Source organism: Gossypium hirsutum, chromosome D04, assembly GCF_007990345.1.
Source record: "Gossypium hirsutum isolate 1008001.06 chromosome D04, Gossypium_hirsutum_v2.1, whole genome shotgun sequence".
In the NCBI taxonomy this organism is placed as follows: Eukaryota; Viridiplantae; Streptophyta; class Magnoliopsida; order Malvales; family Malvaceae; genus Gossypium; species Gossypium hirsutum.
In genome coordinates this window covers 49663110-49680417 of record NC_053440.1, presented here as the reverse complement: position 1 = coordinate 49680417, position 17308 = coordinate 49663110, and the positions used below count along the sequence as shown (strand labels likewise).

General features: G+C 31.2%; 1 protein-coding gene across 2 annotated transcripts in view; it reads right to left on the bottom strand.

The window, feature by feature from the left end:
* Nucleotides 1–11713, bottom strand: part of LOC107899606 (glutathione S-transferase U17) — a 12567-nt gene extending 854 nt beyond the window's left edge. Inside the window, exons 1-2 of one of the 2 annotated variants that reach the window (XM_041090777.1) lie at nt 11227–11639; nt 10910–11156 (exon numbers count right to left, since the gene is read on the bottom strand). In XM_041090777.1, the coding sequence (XP_040946711.1) occupies nt 10910–11156; nt 11227–11550 (571 nt within the window). In that variant the 5' untranslated portion in view covers nt 11551–11639. Of the gene's footprint in view, nt 1–10639; nt 11157–11226 lie in introns of those variants that run through there. The other variant, XM_016825372.2, reaches the window with a different exon arrangement.
* Nucleotides 11714–17308: the final 5595 nt, after the last annotated feature.

Genomic DNA, 17308 nt, shown 5'->3' with positions numbered 1-17308 from the left:
TTAACAAATAATACCCTTTTTTGTACAATACACTATAATATGATGCATCTGGTTAATTTGTATTGAATCTTCGCTAACTTTTTGCTACTCAAACCATAAATGTCTTATTGCAAGGCCTGAAAATGAAGGTCATCCAAGTTTTTTCATGTTAAATAGAAAGCACTTGAGGGTGATCGCAACTAGGGAAAGCTTTGTGTTTCAATAATATTTTTCCTCTTTACTTTATTAGGATAGAGGAAGCAAGTTTAGATAAGGCGACAGCTTTGGTGTTGGCTACTTTTGAGATCTGTTGGATCTTAGCCTTTTCAAACTTAGCTAGGAGTTTAAGGGTTGTTGAGTGATATTTGAATAGATTAGCTTCATTCACCTCGTATTCCCTTGTCATCTATTTTGCAACTAATTGAGAATCAGTAGACATAATCAATTCATTAGCTCCTAGCTGTTTGGCCAATTGTAACCCAGATATTAGAGCCTAATATTTGCCATATTGTTGGATGCTCGAAATCTGAAAGAAATGTCATACTACCTCATTTCGTTCAAGGTCTATAAGCAGGATACCTGCTCCTGCTCCTTTATTCACCATGGATCCATCCACATAAATTGTCCAACACTTTGACTTTGCCACCTAATTAGTTTGTTCCTTTGGTGGCGATGCCACTTCTATTTTTTAGATGAAAGTGACATTCTTAACATTATACTCACAAAAGTGTTAATCTAAATATATGTTTACACATTCACACATTTATGTTAGATAAATTACTTGTTATCATATAAATGTGTTACCTAGTACCACTATTAAGCTATTAAAGTAGCGTTATGCTATAAAGTCAGCAAAATTTAAGCTTTGATGTTCCTTCGAGGGGCATAATCTAAACTAAAATCTGCCAACTCCATTCCCCATTTTGTCATCCTTCCAAAGGTGTCCATTTTGGAAAGAATATCTTTAATTGGTTGATCTGTAATAACATTCACCGGGTAAGCTTGAAAATATGGTCGCAACTTTGAGCTGCCGTTATTAACGCAAAGATAACTTTCTCTATTCTGGAGTACCTCAGTTCGCCACTCTGTAAAACCTTGCTAACAAAATATACTAGGTACTGTTGTGTACCTTTGATTTTGACCAATACCGCTGCCACAGTCTCTTCTGAAGCTGCTATATACAGGATAATGACCTCTCCTATTTTAGGCGATCTCAACAAAGGAGGTGACATAAATACTGCTTGAGCTGATCAAAAGCTACTTGGCATGGCTCTATCCACTTGAGCGGAGCCTTCAATGCCTTGAGAAAAAGTCTCAATACCACTATTCTATATATTAAACATTGAATGTCCTTTATCGTTTTAGGTAAAGACATGTTCAGGATTGCTTGAATCTTTTCCAGATTTGCTTCAATGCCCTCTTAGAAATCATAAAACCGAGAAACTTTTCATATCCAACTCCAAAAGCACGCTTCTTCGAATTTAATCTCACATTATAAGTACACAATACTGCGAACACCTCTACGAGGTCCTCAATATGTTGTTCCAGAGTATTGCTTTTTACCAACATATCATCAATGTAGACCTTGACTTTGCGACCAATCTGATCCTTGAAAATCTTGTTCACTAAATGTTGGTATGTCGCCCCTTCATTATTCAACCTAAAAGGCATAACTCGATAGCAAAAAGGATCTGCATCCATTATAAAAGTCATTTTTTCTTGATCTTCCTTTGCCAAAGAAATCTAGTTATAACCAGAAAATGTATCCATGAAACTCATAAACTTGTGCCTTGATGACGCATCCACCAATCTATCAATGGCTAGCCGAGGAAAATTGTCCTTAGGGCATGCCTTATTGAGGTTAGTAAAGTTAATGCACATTCTCCACTTGCCATTGGCTTTTTTCACCATGACTACATTCGAGAGCCATGTAAGGTACTTTACTTCTCTGATAAATCCTGATGACAACTTGCCCACCTCTTGTCTTCTAACTCCCAACACCGATAAAGCAAACTTTATCTATGATTATTGCAAATCAATGTTGGTTAATGTAATGAATAGAGGTATAGTAATCTTGTTTTTTGATGTAGAGGTGTAATAGCTAATGGAAAAAAAAGACTAGAATACCTTAGATAAAATGTGGAATATTATTGTTATTGTTATTAATTATAGATGATATTATCATATATAATTATATTAACATTTTTATTAATATATTTTAATTAAAATATATAATTTAATAAAATTCTTATAATTAGCATAAATTTGTTTGGTAAATTATTATTGTTATTGTTATTTAAATTTTAATAAGATTATTAATATCAATAATAAATAATTTAATCATATTTAACATAATTATTTAAATATATTATAATTAAAATATATAATTTAATAAAATTTATAATTAATATTCTTATACAATTTACTCAATCATAATATATGATACTGTAAAATATAAATTAACATAATTATTATTAAATATATTATAATTAAATATATAATTTAATAAAATTCTTAATAATTAATATTCTTATATGAATTTACTCAAATCATAATATATGATACTGTAAATGAAAATTTGAAATAATTAATATTAAATATATTTTAATTAAAATATATGATTTAAAATAATTTAAAATAATTATAACTAATAAATTATATTTTATGAATTTGTATAATTTAAAATAATAATTATTACATATAATTTAATAATTAATATTAAATTTCATAAAATTCTGATAATAAATTTTCTTTTATGAATTTATACAATTTAAAATAATTAATATTAAATATAATTTAATAGTGATATATAATTTCATAAAATTCTTAATAATAAAATGTTTTTATATGAATTTACTAAAATCAATATATAACTTGAGAATTATATTCTGCATAAACATAATTAACTTATATTAAGAAAGGTTAGATGAAAATGAAATGTACATCATAATCCATATTTTATATAGTTTTAGAACATCAAAAAGTTTGAACATTGATATTTAATGGTGAGAAAGAAATCTTCTGACCCATTCCAATCGGGCAACAGAAGGTAAACTATAGAAAACGATCATTTGAGCTGGATGATCGGGAATTTTACTCAAAGCATCATACCGCTGATCGTCGGTTAAACCTTCAATTGACCATAAGGCTGAATATAAATTTGAAGCTTTCTCTTCCATCTTTTAATGTTCTTCTAACTTCTGCTGAACAACCACCTCGGAGGCAATACTCCTACTGATTGATCGCCAACGGCCTGGATTTTTTCCCCCAACAAAATGGCAGCCTCATCAAATGAAGAATACACATTATCACGAGCATCAGATTTCTTCTTGCTCTTGTTTGAAGATAAGGAACCCCTTGGTCTCTATCTCCTCGCAGATCCGTACCAGAAACATCCATGTCGTCTAAAGAGACGTCAGCTTCGCAGTCATAGAATGTGTTTATCTCTTCATTCATATATGTAGTACGTTCATCCTCAGCATGTATTTCTTCAAGAACATCAGCAGCTGTTGAGCGTCTTTCCCAGTCGCCCGATCTCTTGCGTATATGGCAGTAAGCTGGTTGTAGTAAGGGAAAGAACGATGTCTGAACTGAGAGGCTTCTTTATGACTCTAAAAAAAACGAGGAAATCATATTAGTTATAAGTTTTGTAAAAAAACAAATAAATACTTGAAATACATTTTACCTTAACATAGGATTCCCAAACTGCATCTTCAGCAACAAGGAGCTGCCTATGCTCGTCCCAACCAAAACTGTTGTTGTTTTGACCATTAAGCATGTCGTAGACGACTGACCATTCCCTTTTTAGGCACCTAATCCGAGATTCAATATTTGGCCTCGCCTTCAACATTGCTCTTGGTAAAGCCTTTTCTAGCATTTTCTCTAGCTCGTTCAAATAACTGGCTTTGAACCCGGTATCAGCATTAAATGTTCCTACATTGTGCAAATCCACCATGCAAGAAACCAAGGCTGCATCCTCTTCTGGAACCCATTTTCTTTTGCTTCCTCGAGAAGCTTGAGAAGAAGCACCCGTTGGTGGAACACCTGACATATTGTTCTTAAGAAAAAACAAATTAACATTATTTACTATTTTGAATATCATGAATCAAAAGGTGAATAGTTTATAATATTATATCGGTAGTTCAATACTAAATTTAAATTTATAACACATGCTGAATGAAAAGATAATTAAATTATAATTCAACAAAGTTTAGTACAATACAGAATTTTAATCAAAGACCACCAAAGTTTCATAAACTAGATACATAAAATAACATCAACAAATCAATTCAAACTCAATTTGTCCCTAAACCTAACTAATTTCTAGATGCTTGCCATTCATGGAACATTTGGTTGGCTAGTTCCATCCTCCAAGTTGCCCAAGCATCCGATGGATAAATATTTGTGATATTCGGTTCATCGTCATCCACCACATTAGTAGGTAATCCTTCTCCCACCTCCGCTTCAATGGGATCACTACTCATATGGGTTCGAATAAAATTATGGAGCAAACAACATGCAATAATAATTCTATTGTGCACCCTTACAGGATAAAATGATGGACTCCTAAGTATTCCCCATCTATGTTTTAATAAGCCAAAGCATCTTTCAATGACATTACGTGCTGAGGCATGTTTCATATTAAAAAACTCTTGCGGAGAACTTGGCTGATAACCCTGACACCACTCGTTCAGATGATATCGCAGTCCTCTAAATGGTGCAAGAAATCCCTCACAATTTGTGTATCCAGCATCAACTAGATAATAACAACCTATAAAATAATTTTTTTTAAATGATTAATTCAGCAAACAAAGTTTGATCTTAATGAATAATTCAAATTCCTCTAACTATACACTGTACCATGAGGAACTTTTAGTCCATTTCTTCTACTAATGGCATCTCGAAGCACCCTTCCATCGGCAACTGAACCTTCCCAACCAGGAAGAACATAAACAAATTGCATCTCAGGTGTACAAACACCTAGCATATTTATTGCTATGTCACCTTTTCGGGTTCGATATCTAGGTTTATCAACTGTTGGCACCCTAATCTTGTTGTGGGTTCCATCAAAAGCACCTAAGCAATTCTATATCACATGATATAAAACCTTGAGTTAGAATACTAATTTAATTCTAAGTCAACTAAATGTTGTACAATCTATATATAAAACTCAGTCTAATACCTTCAACCATTTCCACCTTATGTCAGAAGAATCGGCTGTAATTGGCTCCGGCTTTTTAAATAAGACATCTTGTAAGCGTATGACAGCATTTAAAACACTATGAAATGCTCTGCTTACAGTTTCTCCGGACCTTCTAAAGTGATGCTTGATAACTCGATTTTTAAGGTGATGGGAGATGATATGTAAAACATTGCTACTTGCTCATCAACAAGCATGAACCTTGACGACTTCAATCCCCCTATCGATTCTAACATCTCACATAGTTTAAAAAAGGCAGTTCTATTCATCCTAACTTGTTCAATACAAGTCTCGTCACTAGCATATACAAGCCTCTTCACATAATCCCGTTGTGCATAAAAATCTACGGTATAGGACCTAATCCTTGGTCTGTAAGTATGTAGGCTAAGGCTGGCACCCATTCTAAATAAGAACCAAATCGCGATTCTACAGATTTCCAACCAATTTGTCAATGCAGCACCAATTCTTTTACGCCTCACACTTTGTGCAATTAAGGGCAGACGAGCCATTACTGCACCATGTTAAAATTAGAACTCAGTATCAATCCCCTCACACTTTAGAGATGCAAATTTATTAAAATAAATATCGTATAAGATATCTTTTTCAATTAATAAAATAGATAATTCATTCAATTTTTGTTGAGATATTGTTAATCTTCAGTAAGATTTATCAATTTTAATTTTTAGAACATTTTCTCCGTTGATGCAACAAAAACATGAATATTAACATTATACGCATTTGAAAAAGGAATAAACTCTTTATGAATAATTATGTCAATTGAGTGTCATTTATAATTTGATAATTTATTTGAAGATAATATTATAATCAATTTGAATTAAATAAGGAATTTGAATATTATTAATTTAATAACAATTATATAAGCATCGAAATTGGAACTTGATTGATTGTTTATATAAGTACCGAATTATATTTTAATTAAAATATGCCAAATATATATTATTATCATTACCAAATTTCTACTTGGGACTTGGGCGATTACTTTTCTTTACAATTAACTCTCTTCAACTTTTCAATCTTTTATTTTATTTTATTTTATTAACATTGTAGCCTTAAAACAACTACCTATTTTATAATCGATTTAATCAACACGTAGTTGAGGTTCGGGATTCGAGTTTTGATTTATTTTAACACATGGGTTCTTCTTAAGGGTAAGCATGAAAATTCGAAAAACCAAAAATTAACTTGAACTAATGTGTTTGGACGGTTTATGAAATGCTAGTTTTAAAATGTGAAACCCAAATCATTTCTATTTTTATTTATTATATAATTAATTTTAATATTTTATGATATAAAAATAAAATTATTATATTTACAGTAGTGAAAATAATTTAAAAGTTTTTGAAAGATTATTATTTTCTAGAAACATTTATGAAAATGTTTTTGAAATTTTGTCAAATAATATTCAAAAAGCCATAAATAAAGCTCTTTTTGTTAAAATAAATCTAAAAGCTCAAAACAAAAATATTATAAGTAATATAATAGACAGTTGAAAAAATTCAAAAGACTCAATTAAATCAAACCAATAGAACCCTAATTTTCCCCAAATTTATTATAAGTAATCAGTAATCGAGTTATTTTGCATTGAAGTTGATTTAAAAAAACTATGAAAATTTTAAAAATAAAAACTTTTTTAAAGAAACATAATACAATCTTAATTACAATACAAAATAATACACGTTAGAAGCATTAGCCTTTCAAATTTTCAAAAATACAAAATACATTCAAAATTATTAATAAATGGTCGGGTATTGCGTTCCTAATGGAAAGACTCAAATTTAAACTTTAGAGACGGCATTATTAAAAAAGAAAACCACAAACTCTAAACATAAAAAATATATATATAATACATTTAAAACTTAAAACGAAATAAATATTAACTAAAAATTTGCACATAAATGACATAGGATGAGACTCTAACATAAAATTTTAAAGATTTTTAAAACTTCAACCATACAAGATACTGTTTAATTTAAAGAATTTAAAAATAACAGTTGAAAGAAAAAGATTACATGTTTTTCCCATCCCGTCAAATCAAATTAACTTTTTTTCTATAATTTTATAGTAGTAGCATAATAAATGGATTTCATAAAACAATCAAATAAAGGGTTAAATTAATTAAACATGCCTAAAAAAAGTTAATTGGAACTTGATTGATTGTTTATATAAGTACCGAATTATATTTTAATTAAAATATGCAGATTTAATCTTAAATTTGGACATTATATAAGCATCGAACTTGGAACTTGATTGATTGTTTATACATAATTTAAAAATAGAGAGCTTATTATATAAAAAGCCTTGTAAATCAATTCAATAATTATTTGAGTCTTTAATAAAAACAACTATATTGTTTAAATATATTGTTTAAATTAAACCGAAAATAAATATTTCGGTTGAGACCATGGTGTTCATACAGTTGAATCACTCCAGGCTTCCATTTGAAGGGCGTGTAATTTAGTGAAATAGCTTTTACTCGAATAACGTTGTATTAAAATGTTTGAAGCAGTGGTTAATATGAGTTTGATCAACTGCTGTAGGATGCATTTGTAAGCAAGTTTCCTCAATTGTTGATGCATAATTTATTGAATCCACTCATGAACAAGCATGATAAAAGAATGCGAAAAATTCACCAAAATCATGCAAATAACATCATTACGCAACTACCTTTAGATTCAAGTAGATTGGACATTCATGATGACTTGGATAATAAAATAACTATAATGAGAAAGGGCAATGCTCAGAAAGCCTTCAAAGTCGATATATATATGAGATGGAGAGTAGGTTAAAGAGTTACATGCAAATAAGACATTACCAGAATTATATTCTATCCTAATTGAAGCGGAGTGTATTGAAGGATGTTTTATTAGATGGGGCTATCAAAGTAGGCTTTCTTATTTCTTCTAAGGGAGCTTATAATCTTAGAACCATGGAAGAATGATTGAAATGACAATAGGTAATTATTTTGGTAACTTGGAGTGCTGCTGGTTTTATGTTCTGGTAATGTAATTTTTTATGGTAGAGTTAACAATCTTGCTAGTATCATATTAGAGAGAATTAAGTTAAAAGGCTCATAGTTCTTCAATACTAATCTCAGTAACAGTCAAAAAATCAAATAATTTAATTGCAAAAAAACTTACAGTGACTTAGTGAATACAAGAGGCTTAGTTATGGGTGGAACAAGCAAGCCAAGGGACTAAGGGAGTAGTGCTAGTGGCCGGAGGCGAAGCAAGCAAGGGAGGTTGGGACTGAGAGGTGAAAATAAAAATACAATTTCAATAATAAAAAAAGCAGAAGAAAAAGTAAAGCAATACGTTTGAAGAAGTAAAACAACATGCCCATAACATAACGAATAAGAAACACATAAATAACATAACCCAACAAAGAAGAAAAAGCTAAATAGGAATATTTCATGATGTGTAATAGGAGATGACTAGCACTTCGAATTTAAAAGAATTTATGTTATTTGGTTTCATAGTTTAGGGATTCATCAGCTGACAGTTGGTCTAGATCATTGGTCCAGATACAACTTCACGAATGAGTTTCTATTTGGTTTCAATGATTTTTAACTTGTCTTCATTGTCTTGCTCTGCTTAGCTTTGTTAGGGAAAAAAGGTTGCATTTAACTAGAAACTCATGGTGTCATGGTTTATTCCAAGAAATCCACTAATTACTTCTTCAACTATGTTTGTAGGTACCACTGAAAACACATGAAAAGAAGTCTATCTTAAAGTTTTTTTCAACAATGAAAGTTAAAAAGGAACAAGAATCAAACATGGAACAAAGTGTGTGCGATGAATTTATGTTAAAAAAATTTGCTGAATAACTTAAAGGAGGAACTTAAAAGCACGGATGATAGACTTGCATCCTTAACAGATAAAACCGTTCACCTCTTTTAGTAAGTAATTCACCATTCACTTTGGCATACTTTAAATGACAACAAAATCAGTCGCTCGCAAAATAAAACCAATCAAATGCATTGCAAATAACTTCAATTAACACCAAGTGCTTTCTTTTACACAGCAAATCAATAAGAACAACAGAAGAACACATGCAACCCTAAATCCCCCTTAAAAACGCTTCTTTTCCTTTGATTAATTAATGCTTTTAACAATTTAAACCCAAAATGAAACAACTTCCAATTCCCTGTTAGAACGAACCAACAAAGCTTATATACTTAATCATGAAGTAAAGAAAAAAAAAAGAAATCACCCACTAATAAAAAACATAAAGGTCTTTTTTTTAAAATGGTGCAATATAAAACCAAAAGAGCTAAAAACCTCAGTAAATGAATGATATTAACATACAAGGAAAATGATCATAGTTTATATGAAGAAAAAATACCTGAAACTAGGCTAAAACTTCTGGGTCTGTTATAGAAAACAAAGAAAGAAAGGAGAAGCAGCTCTCTTCTTGCCTTTCTCTATGGCATGCTCGAGAAGAATTTGGGGCTACTGGCTGAAGGCGAAGCAAGCAATGAAGGAGATAAAGGAGAGACAGGGGACAGAGGGCAAATTAGGGCATGAAAACTAAAACGGATGTAAATTGAGGAGAAGACAGGGATTAGAAAACAGAGAATTTTGGGGATTAGGGGCGTAACGTATTAGGGGTGTATTAGGCAATACATTGAACCAAACACCTGCTTAAGAGGGGCTTAAGTGGGGCCCACGGATTAGGGGTGTATTGGCTAATCTAATACACCCAACCAAACATGCTCTTAATATTCATACATTGTGTCAACTTAGTCTAGATTCCAAAACAAATTAACCCTCAACATGTACATATTGTGCAATTTGGTATTTTTTTTTCAGTTTTACTTTATTTGTGACATTGAGAGTTAATTTTAAAAGAATGAACAAAGATTAAATTTATTATCTTGAATTTTTTGGTGTTTCAGTTTTTGATATATTTCCAATAAACTTTAGTTGATATATATATAGCTTTTTAGGTAAAATGGTCAGAAAGAGAGAGAAATTAAAGAAACGTGAAAGATCAAATTACACAATATGTAAACGTTGAAGGTTAATTTTTTTAGAATCAAGATTAAATTGACAAATATATAAATGTGAGTTAAAAATTACTATTATGTCAATTTTAAAAGTTGACTTATCACCTTTCCATCCTACAGTGATAAAAAAATTTAAATAATTAAATAATTATTTTATAACTTTTTTTTTATAATTGAATGAAACAAAAAACTACTAATAATTAAATAACTATAAATGTAATTTATGGTTTTAAGGATTTTAGGTGTAGACCGGTTTAAGCAATAGAAAGTTGAAAGGGAGTTACTAATAGATATTCATTCTATCTTCTTCGAATTTTAAAATAATCAATTTTCCTTTTATAATATTCTATTATTATATTATCACAAGCATCAAAGAGAATAGAGTATTAATTTCAAACTAACAGAAAATCAACTTCAAATGCCAATTAATCCAATAGCCAAAGAAAAGGGTTTATTAAAAAACTTCAACACTGGAATATATATATATCTTTGTTCATCATCACAAAGTGAAGAAACAGAGATAATATATTCATTAGTTCCATCCAAGATGTGCTAATTTTTGTTCTAATGCATTTCAGCAGCAGCGCCAGCGGCCCTTATTTTGGCAATAACAAACTTACCAAACTCCGCAAGCTTGTCAGTATCAGGCATAACATCCTTCACAGCGGCATGGGAACAGAACCTGTCCGCCCATTTTACCAGACCAGGCGTCTTCCCCTCGTCCAGCAGCTTCATCGCATTGAACTTCTCCGTCACTCTAAGCCATCCCAAGAAGCTCCCAAAAGCTATATCAAGGTACCCAACTTCATCCCCACCAAAGTAACCCTTCCCTTTGCTGCACTTGTCGTATGCTTCTTCCATCAAAGCCAACCCTGCTTCCACTTGCGCTATTGCTGCTTTCTTTGCTTCCTCTCCTTTAGCGACTCCTATACTTTTCACCGCTGGGAACCACTGCACAACAAAGAATATATCAACATAAAACAAATAAGAACAAATTGTGAAGTGAGAGTCAGAGACCCACCTTGTCGTCAAGATATGCAGCCCAAAACCGAGCGACAGCACGTTCACAGGGATCAGAAGGAAGAATAGAAGGACCGGAAGACCAAGCCTCGTCGATGTATTGTACGATGATGAGAGATTCGCAGATTGGCTTGTTATCGCCGTGAATGAGGACTGGGATTTTCTTGTAAACAGGGTTTGATTGGAGAAGAAGCTCGCTTTTGCCTTCCCATAACTTCTCTTCAATGTATTCGTAAGTGAGGGATTTGAGGTTAAGGGCAATCCTTGGCCTCATCGCATATGGACTCGGCCAGGAACCCAAAACTTTTACTTCATTCGTTGCCATGGTTTATTTCTTGACTGATGGGATTTTAGTGTCTGGTTCAAAATAGGAGTGTAGAATTGATTATATAGAAAGGAGGGTGAGGGGATAGCTGAACTGATGATTGATTAACAACTCCACCGATGAAAGAAAGAAGGTTAGGTAGAACGGTACAAATGTGGAAGGGAAAGTGAGCAATCATTTGAATTTTTTTATTACTTAATTGCATAATGGCCCCAAAGAAAAAAATTATTTTAATCCTTATTTAATTTTTTATCTTTTTTAATCATTAAACTTGTATTTTTTATCAAATCACCTAAAATAGATAAAAGTTAATGTTCATTACCTTTGTTGATGCGACACGTATTAGGAGTGTTCAAATTTCAGTTAAAATTGAATTAACCGATCGAACTAATCTAATTCGATTAATCGGTCAGTTAACCGATCTAATTCGGACGGAGGTCGGTTAATATTTTTTTTAAATTTCAATTATCGGTTAATTCGGTTCGAAATCAGGTAATTAACTGAACTAATCAAACTTAATAATTAATAATACAAATTATATGTAGTTTTAATTTGGTTAATTCAATCAAATGAACATTATCATTTTTTATATGTTTTATACTTGTTTTATCCTAAAAAATAAAAACATATAAATTTCGGTTTGGTTAATAGTTAAAGGATTAAAAGTTCGGTTAATTCAGTTAATAATAAGTTCAGTTCGGTTAACCGTTTGAATACCCTTAGCATGCATATTGATTACTACGTGGTTGATATGTCAGCATTTAATTAATTTTTTTAAAATTGAAAACTTATTAAAATATATTTTTATAATTTTTATACTTTTTCATTATTTTAAATATATATTTTTTAAATTTTTAGAATTTAAAAAATCAATTAAATATTTTCGTGTCATTCACATGATAATCCACATATATGCAACATCATCAAAGTTCAAAGACATTAACGTTTCCATCCATTTTGGGGTAATTTAACAAAAAAAATATAATTTTCAAAATTGAAAAAGATAAAATCTAAATAAAATGTGAAAATAACTATTTTGTAAGGTTGGAAGAAAAAAATAGTTATGCCATACCTAATTTGCTTGCATTTTTAATGTGTTACTAACCAACAACTAGACAATTAAGTAAACACCTCTATTCGAGCTTGGAGAGTTAGTGATAAACTTGGCCATTGTCTTTTTAGATATAATTAGATTTTTTTATCCCATTCGATATATGGGCTAATCGTGTGCAATAATTTTATTAAAAAATTTGTAATTTTATGAAAAAAGGTGTGTACAAATTTTAACAACTAAAATCAATCCTTAAATAGATTAGGAAAAAATCTATTTATATTAAGGGAATTTTAAGAAATAATTTTCAAAAAGATATAGCATTCAATTACTTATTTTTTAAAATGTAATGTTGTTGAATTAGTCTAAATACTTTGATTTAGTTAATTTTAGTTTTTTTTCTTTTTTTTACTTTTTAAATCTCAATACTAGTTTTGTAACGTCCTGATAGTTACGGGTGTTGAAAAATGCATTTTTGAGACTCCATTTTCGTAAATCAAACTTAGAAATATTTACGAAGTTAGTTGTGTGGTTAATTAGGTTTTGATTAGGTGAATTTGCATGAATTAAGAGTAATTAGGTATAAGAATTGAATTGTATAGGGTGAAAGTTGAATTATAAATTAAAGAATAATTAAAGGGATTAAATAAGAAATTATGTCATTGGAGGCCGCATAAGATTAAATAAGAATGTGTAAGTTTATTATATACATTATTATAATATAAAACTCTTAATGTTTAAGTATATATATATTATAATATAATAATAACAAAAGAGAAAGAAACAGAGAAAGCCAAACGAATTAGAAAAGAAAGAAAAAGAAAAGGGAGAAAGGAGAAAGACGAAGGACTTAGGGTTTCAAAGTTTTAAGTTTAATTGGTTAGTTAATTTAATTCTTTTTTTTTGTATTTTTTTTTGTTTTTGGAATCCGGGTGTTAGGTACTACCCGACCCATGCTGAAATTTTAGAAATTATTGAGTTTTTAAGTGTCGTTAATGTTTAATAATTTTAGTATTACGGGTTAAATTGATAGATTTTTAAGTTAGAAATGAAAAATGATTGAATTGTAAAATAAATTGTAAATTTTGAGTAATAGGGTCTAAATTGTGAAATTTCAAAATTTAGGGATTTGAGTGAAAATAGGGAGTTAAATTTAGTTTAAAGTGGAATTTGTCTAAAAATATAAGATTAAATGTGAAGAAATAAAATTAGTCTCGGTTTAGGGGCTAAATTGAAATTTAGGCAATAATTGAGTAAAAGTTGAAATATTTAATATGAAATTGAATTATGTTGTATTGATGATTTTTAATTGTTTTAATTCCATAGCTAACATCATACCGAAACCCTCGACTAAAAAGGGAAAAGATAAAGTCGACGAGGGATAGCTCGAAATTTCTGGTTTGTATTTCTATAATTCGAACTTAGTTATTAATTGTTGTATTTTTTTTATTTAATGCATGTGGTAAGTGTTGAGGTGAGTATTTGACACTTTGTCATTAAATTGAATTTAAGTTGATTGAATGGATTGAATTGGTATATATATATTGAATATATTGATTATTTGAATTGAAATGAATATTATTTATATTTGAAAAGTGAATTGGAACCCTATTAACTGTACCGGGCTGAGTCGGATATAAATGGCATGCCATAGGATTGGAAAAGTTTAAGGATTTCTTCGACTTCGAGTCGATGAGACACTGGGTGTCAATTTACTACTTTGGATTAATTCGATGAGGCACTGGGTGCCAATTTACTTCGGTTTAGTCGATGAGACACTAGGTGTCAAATTATTACTTAGAATTATCTGATGAGACACTGGGTGCCAAACTGGTGTGCTTTTGTTAGATCCTTGTATCTGTCCGAGTATTGAATATCTGAGTTATATACTCGTGAAATGAATATGGAGTGGAAGTGAAATAGTGAATTGAAAATAAGTTTTATAATTGATATTAAAATGCCATGATATGAGAAATGGAAGTGAAATAGAGAGTTGAAAATAGAATGTGAAATATGTTACAAATATATGGAATATATAAGTTATATACTCGTGAAATGAATATGTAATGGATAATGTAATTGTATAATGAAATGTGAAATAAATTGTGAAAATTTATTTATATAGCAAGTATGAGAATTGAGATATTTGTGAAACAAATGAAATATGCTGTGGTTATTGTAATATTTAAATATTAATATGTGTTTATATTTCAATTGTATATTTGTAATTTCTTATTTTTAAATATTCGGATTATAGAAATACCGCTGAGTTTTACTCAGCGTACGGTTTTGTTTTTTGCGCGCGGGTTAGGTACTTAATTTTGAGCATTGATTTAACATCCAACAACGATCCCGAACTCAAACGTGGTGATGTTCATCCTTTTTGTGTCAGCATGTACCTAGGGTGTCTAACTATTAATTATTTTGTGAATTGATTGTAAATGAGGTTATAAATATAATGCTAGTTTGGTATATATATAAATATAAACATGTGAAATTAAGTTAATGTTTAAGTGATCATGAATTAGCCAAAATAGATTGAAATTGGCATGTTTACAAATTGGACTTGAATGGTTGGGCACCTAGGATGTTTGTTTTGATATGATGTGGATGTGTTTAATTGTGTTTTGAATTGGTTAAACGAATTATTTTTGAGTTGCTTATTGTCGAAGCTTGCAAGGAATGGTAAACTTGTTATTTAAGGTACATTTTGAGTCCACACGGCCAGACACACGGGCATGTGACTTGACCGTGTGAGACACACGGCTAGCACACGAGCGTGCGACGCCATTTCGAAAGGGCACACGAGCGTATGGCTTGGCCGTATGACCCAAGTCAAGGAGTTACACGGATATAGACATGGGTCGAGACACGACCGTGTGAATCCTGCAGCTTTGAAAATTTTATTATTTTTTGACAAAATTCTCTGAGTTTCTGAATTAGTCTCGATCTGTTTTTAATACGTATTTGGGGCCTCGAGGGCTCAAATAAGAGACATTATGTATGAATTTTAATTGGTTTTTTACCTGAATTTAATATGATAAGAAATGTTTAAAATTTATGTATGTTTGATCGATAAGTTTCGATAATACTCTCAAACCCTATTTCGGCGACAGATGTGGGTTAGGGGTGTTACAAGTTTAAACGATAACAGTCAATCTGTAAGGCCAAATTTCATTTATTATAAATAATTTTTTATATATGTATAAAAAATTAAAACCTCGATTTGAGTTTCGAGAGTAAATGATAAACTTTATTTAGTCAATTTCCCCTTAGATATAATATATGAGGTGACTTTTTTTTTGTCAAATAAACTTCCATTCAAAGATAAGATTACAAGCAAGAAAGGACCAAGTCCTGAACAAATGTACAATTAGTACAAATCAAATTGAGTAGAAACAAAAAGTCCAAGAAAAATCATACAAAAAACATGACAAGACTTAAATGGCTTCAAACCCAAATCTGAAAAGTGAGCAAACTCTGCTTGAATCAGATTGCCATTGCCAATAAAGAGGAACAATGACAAAAACCCTCACCTGTATGTCGATATTCAACCATCAAGGTGGAGAAGCCACCATGATGTGTAGAGCCCCATCATTCCTTTACCCCAGTTGTAATGGTTATGCCTCTCGCCAATTTGAAATAATAAGTGCAGACAGCTCAAGCAAGAAAGGCAATCCTGGGATACTCAAAATATCCCAAACGGGAAACAAAGGCAATCTTGAGATACCCAAAAAATCCCAAATGGGAAACAAAACCATCCACAATGACATCATTCGAACATATGAACAATAAGACGATACAAGTGACAGTGGGAGCATCAACTACCACGGAGATAGGGGCCAAAAGTGCAAGCAGCATGTTATTCATTTGAAAGGAGACTCTCACTTATAGCATGTCGAACACCACAGGCTAGCAACAAACCAACAGCCACAAGGGTCGTCAAGCCAAAAAGAGATTGAGCAACAGGAAAGGAAAAGGAGAAAAAGGAACATAGGGGTAAAATAACCAGTTGAGGTTACCACCAGAGAACTGTAACACCCCTCTCCCGACCCAATCGTCGAGTCTGAGCTACGGGAATCCTATAGTCATTGTTGGAGCAACTACATGCAATTAACATTCATTTTAAAATAATAAATCATAAAAACATAACCGTGTCAGTTAAAAATCAATAATACAGCCTTTCTCGAGTCTTATACGAGCCTATGTATGCTCTAAAATTAACCCAAAATTGAACAAGGATAAAATTAGAACATTTTCAAAATTTCAGCTTGACATCACCACATGAGGGGTGTAACACCCCTAACCCTCATCCGTTACCGGAATATGGCTACGGAGCATTACTGAACTTTACGAATTAAATATAAACATTTCTCAAATTTTGTTACACATATTAAGAATCAATTATATAACACTCATATTGTCCCTTAGATGGACCTTCGAGGCCCAGTATTCACCTTAGAAGTGAATCGGGACTAAATCGGGTACTCAGGAGATTTTTCTCAAAATTTCAAAAATTTTCTTAGAAGCAGGGGACACGTGCCCGTGTCTCTTCCCGTGTGAACGAAAATAGGCCACTTTAAGGCCACTTTTCTTACCCATTTTGACATTAACCTGCACTCAACATTTACATACACTAATATATCCCAACCAAGCAATCAATACAAGCTAAAACATGTTCTCAACATGACATAACATCACAAATAT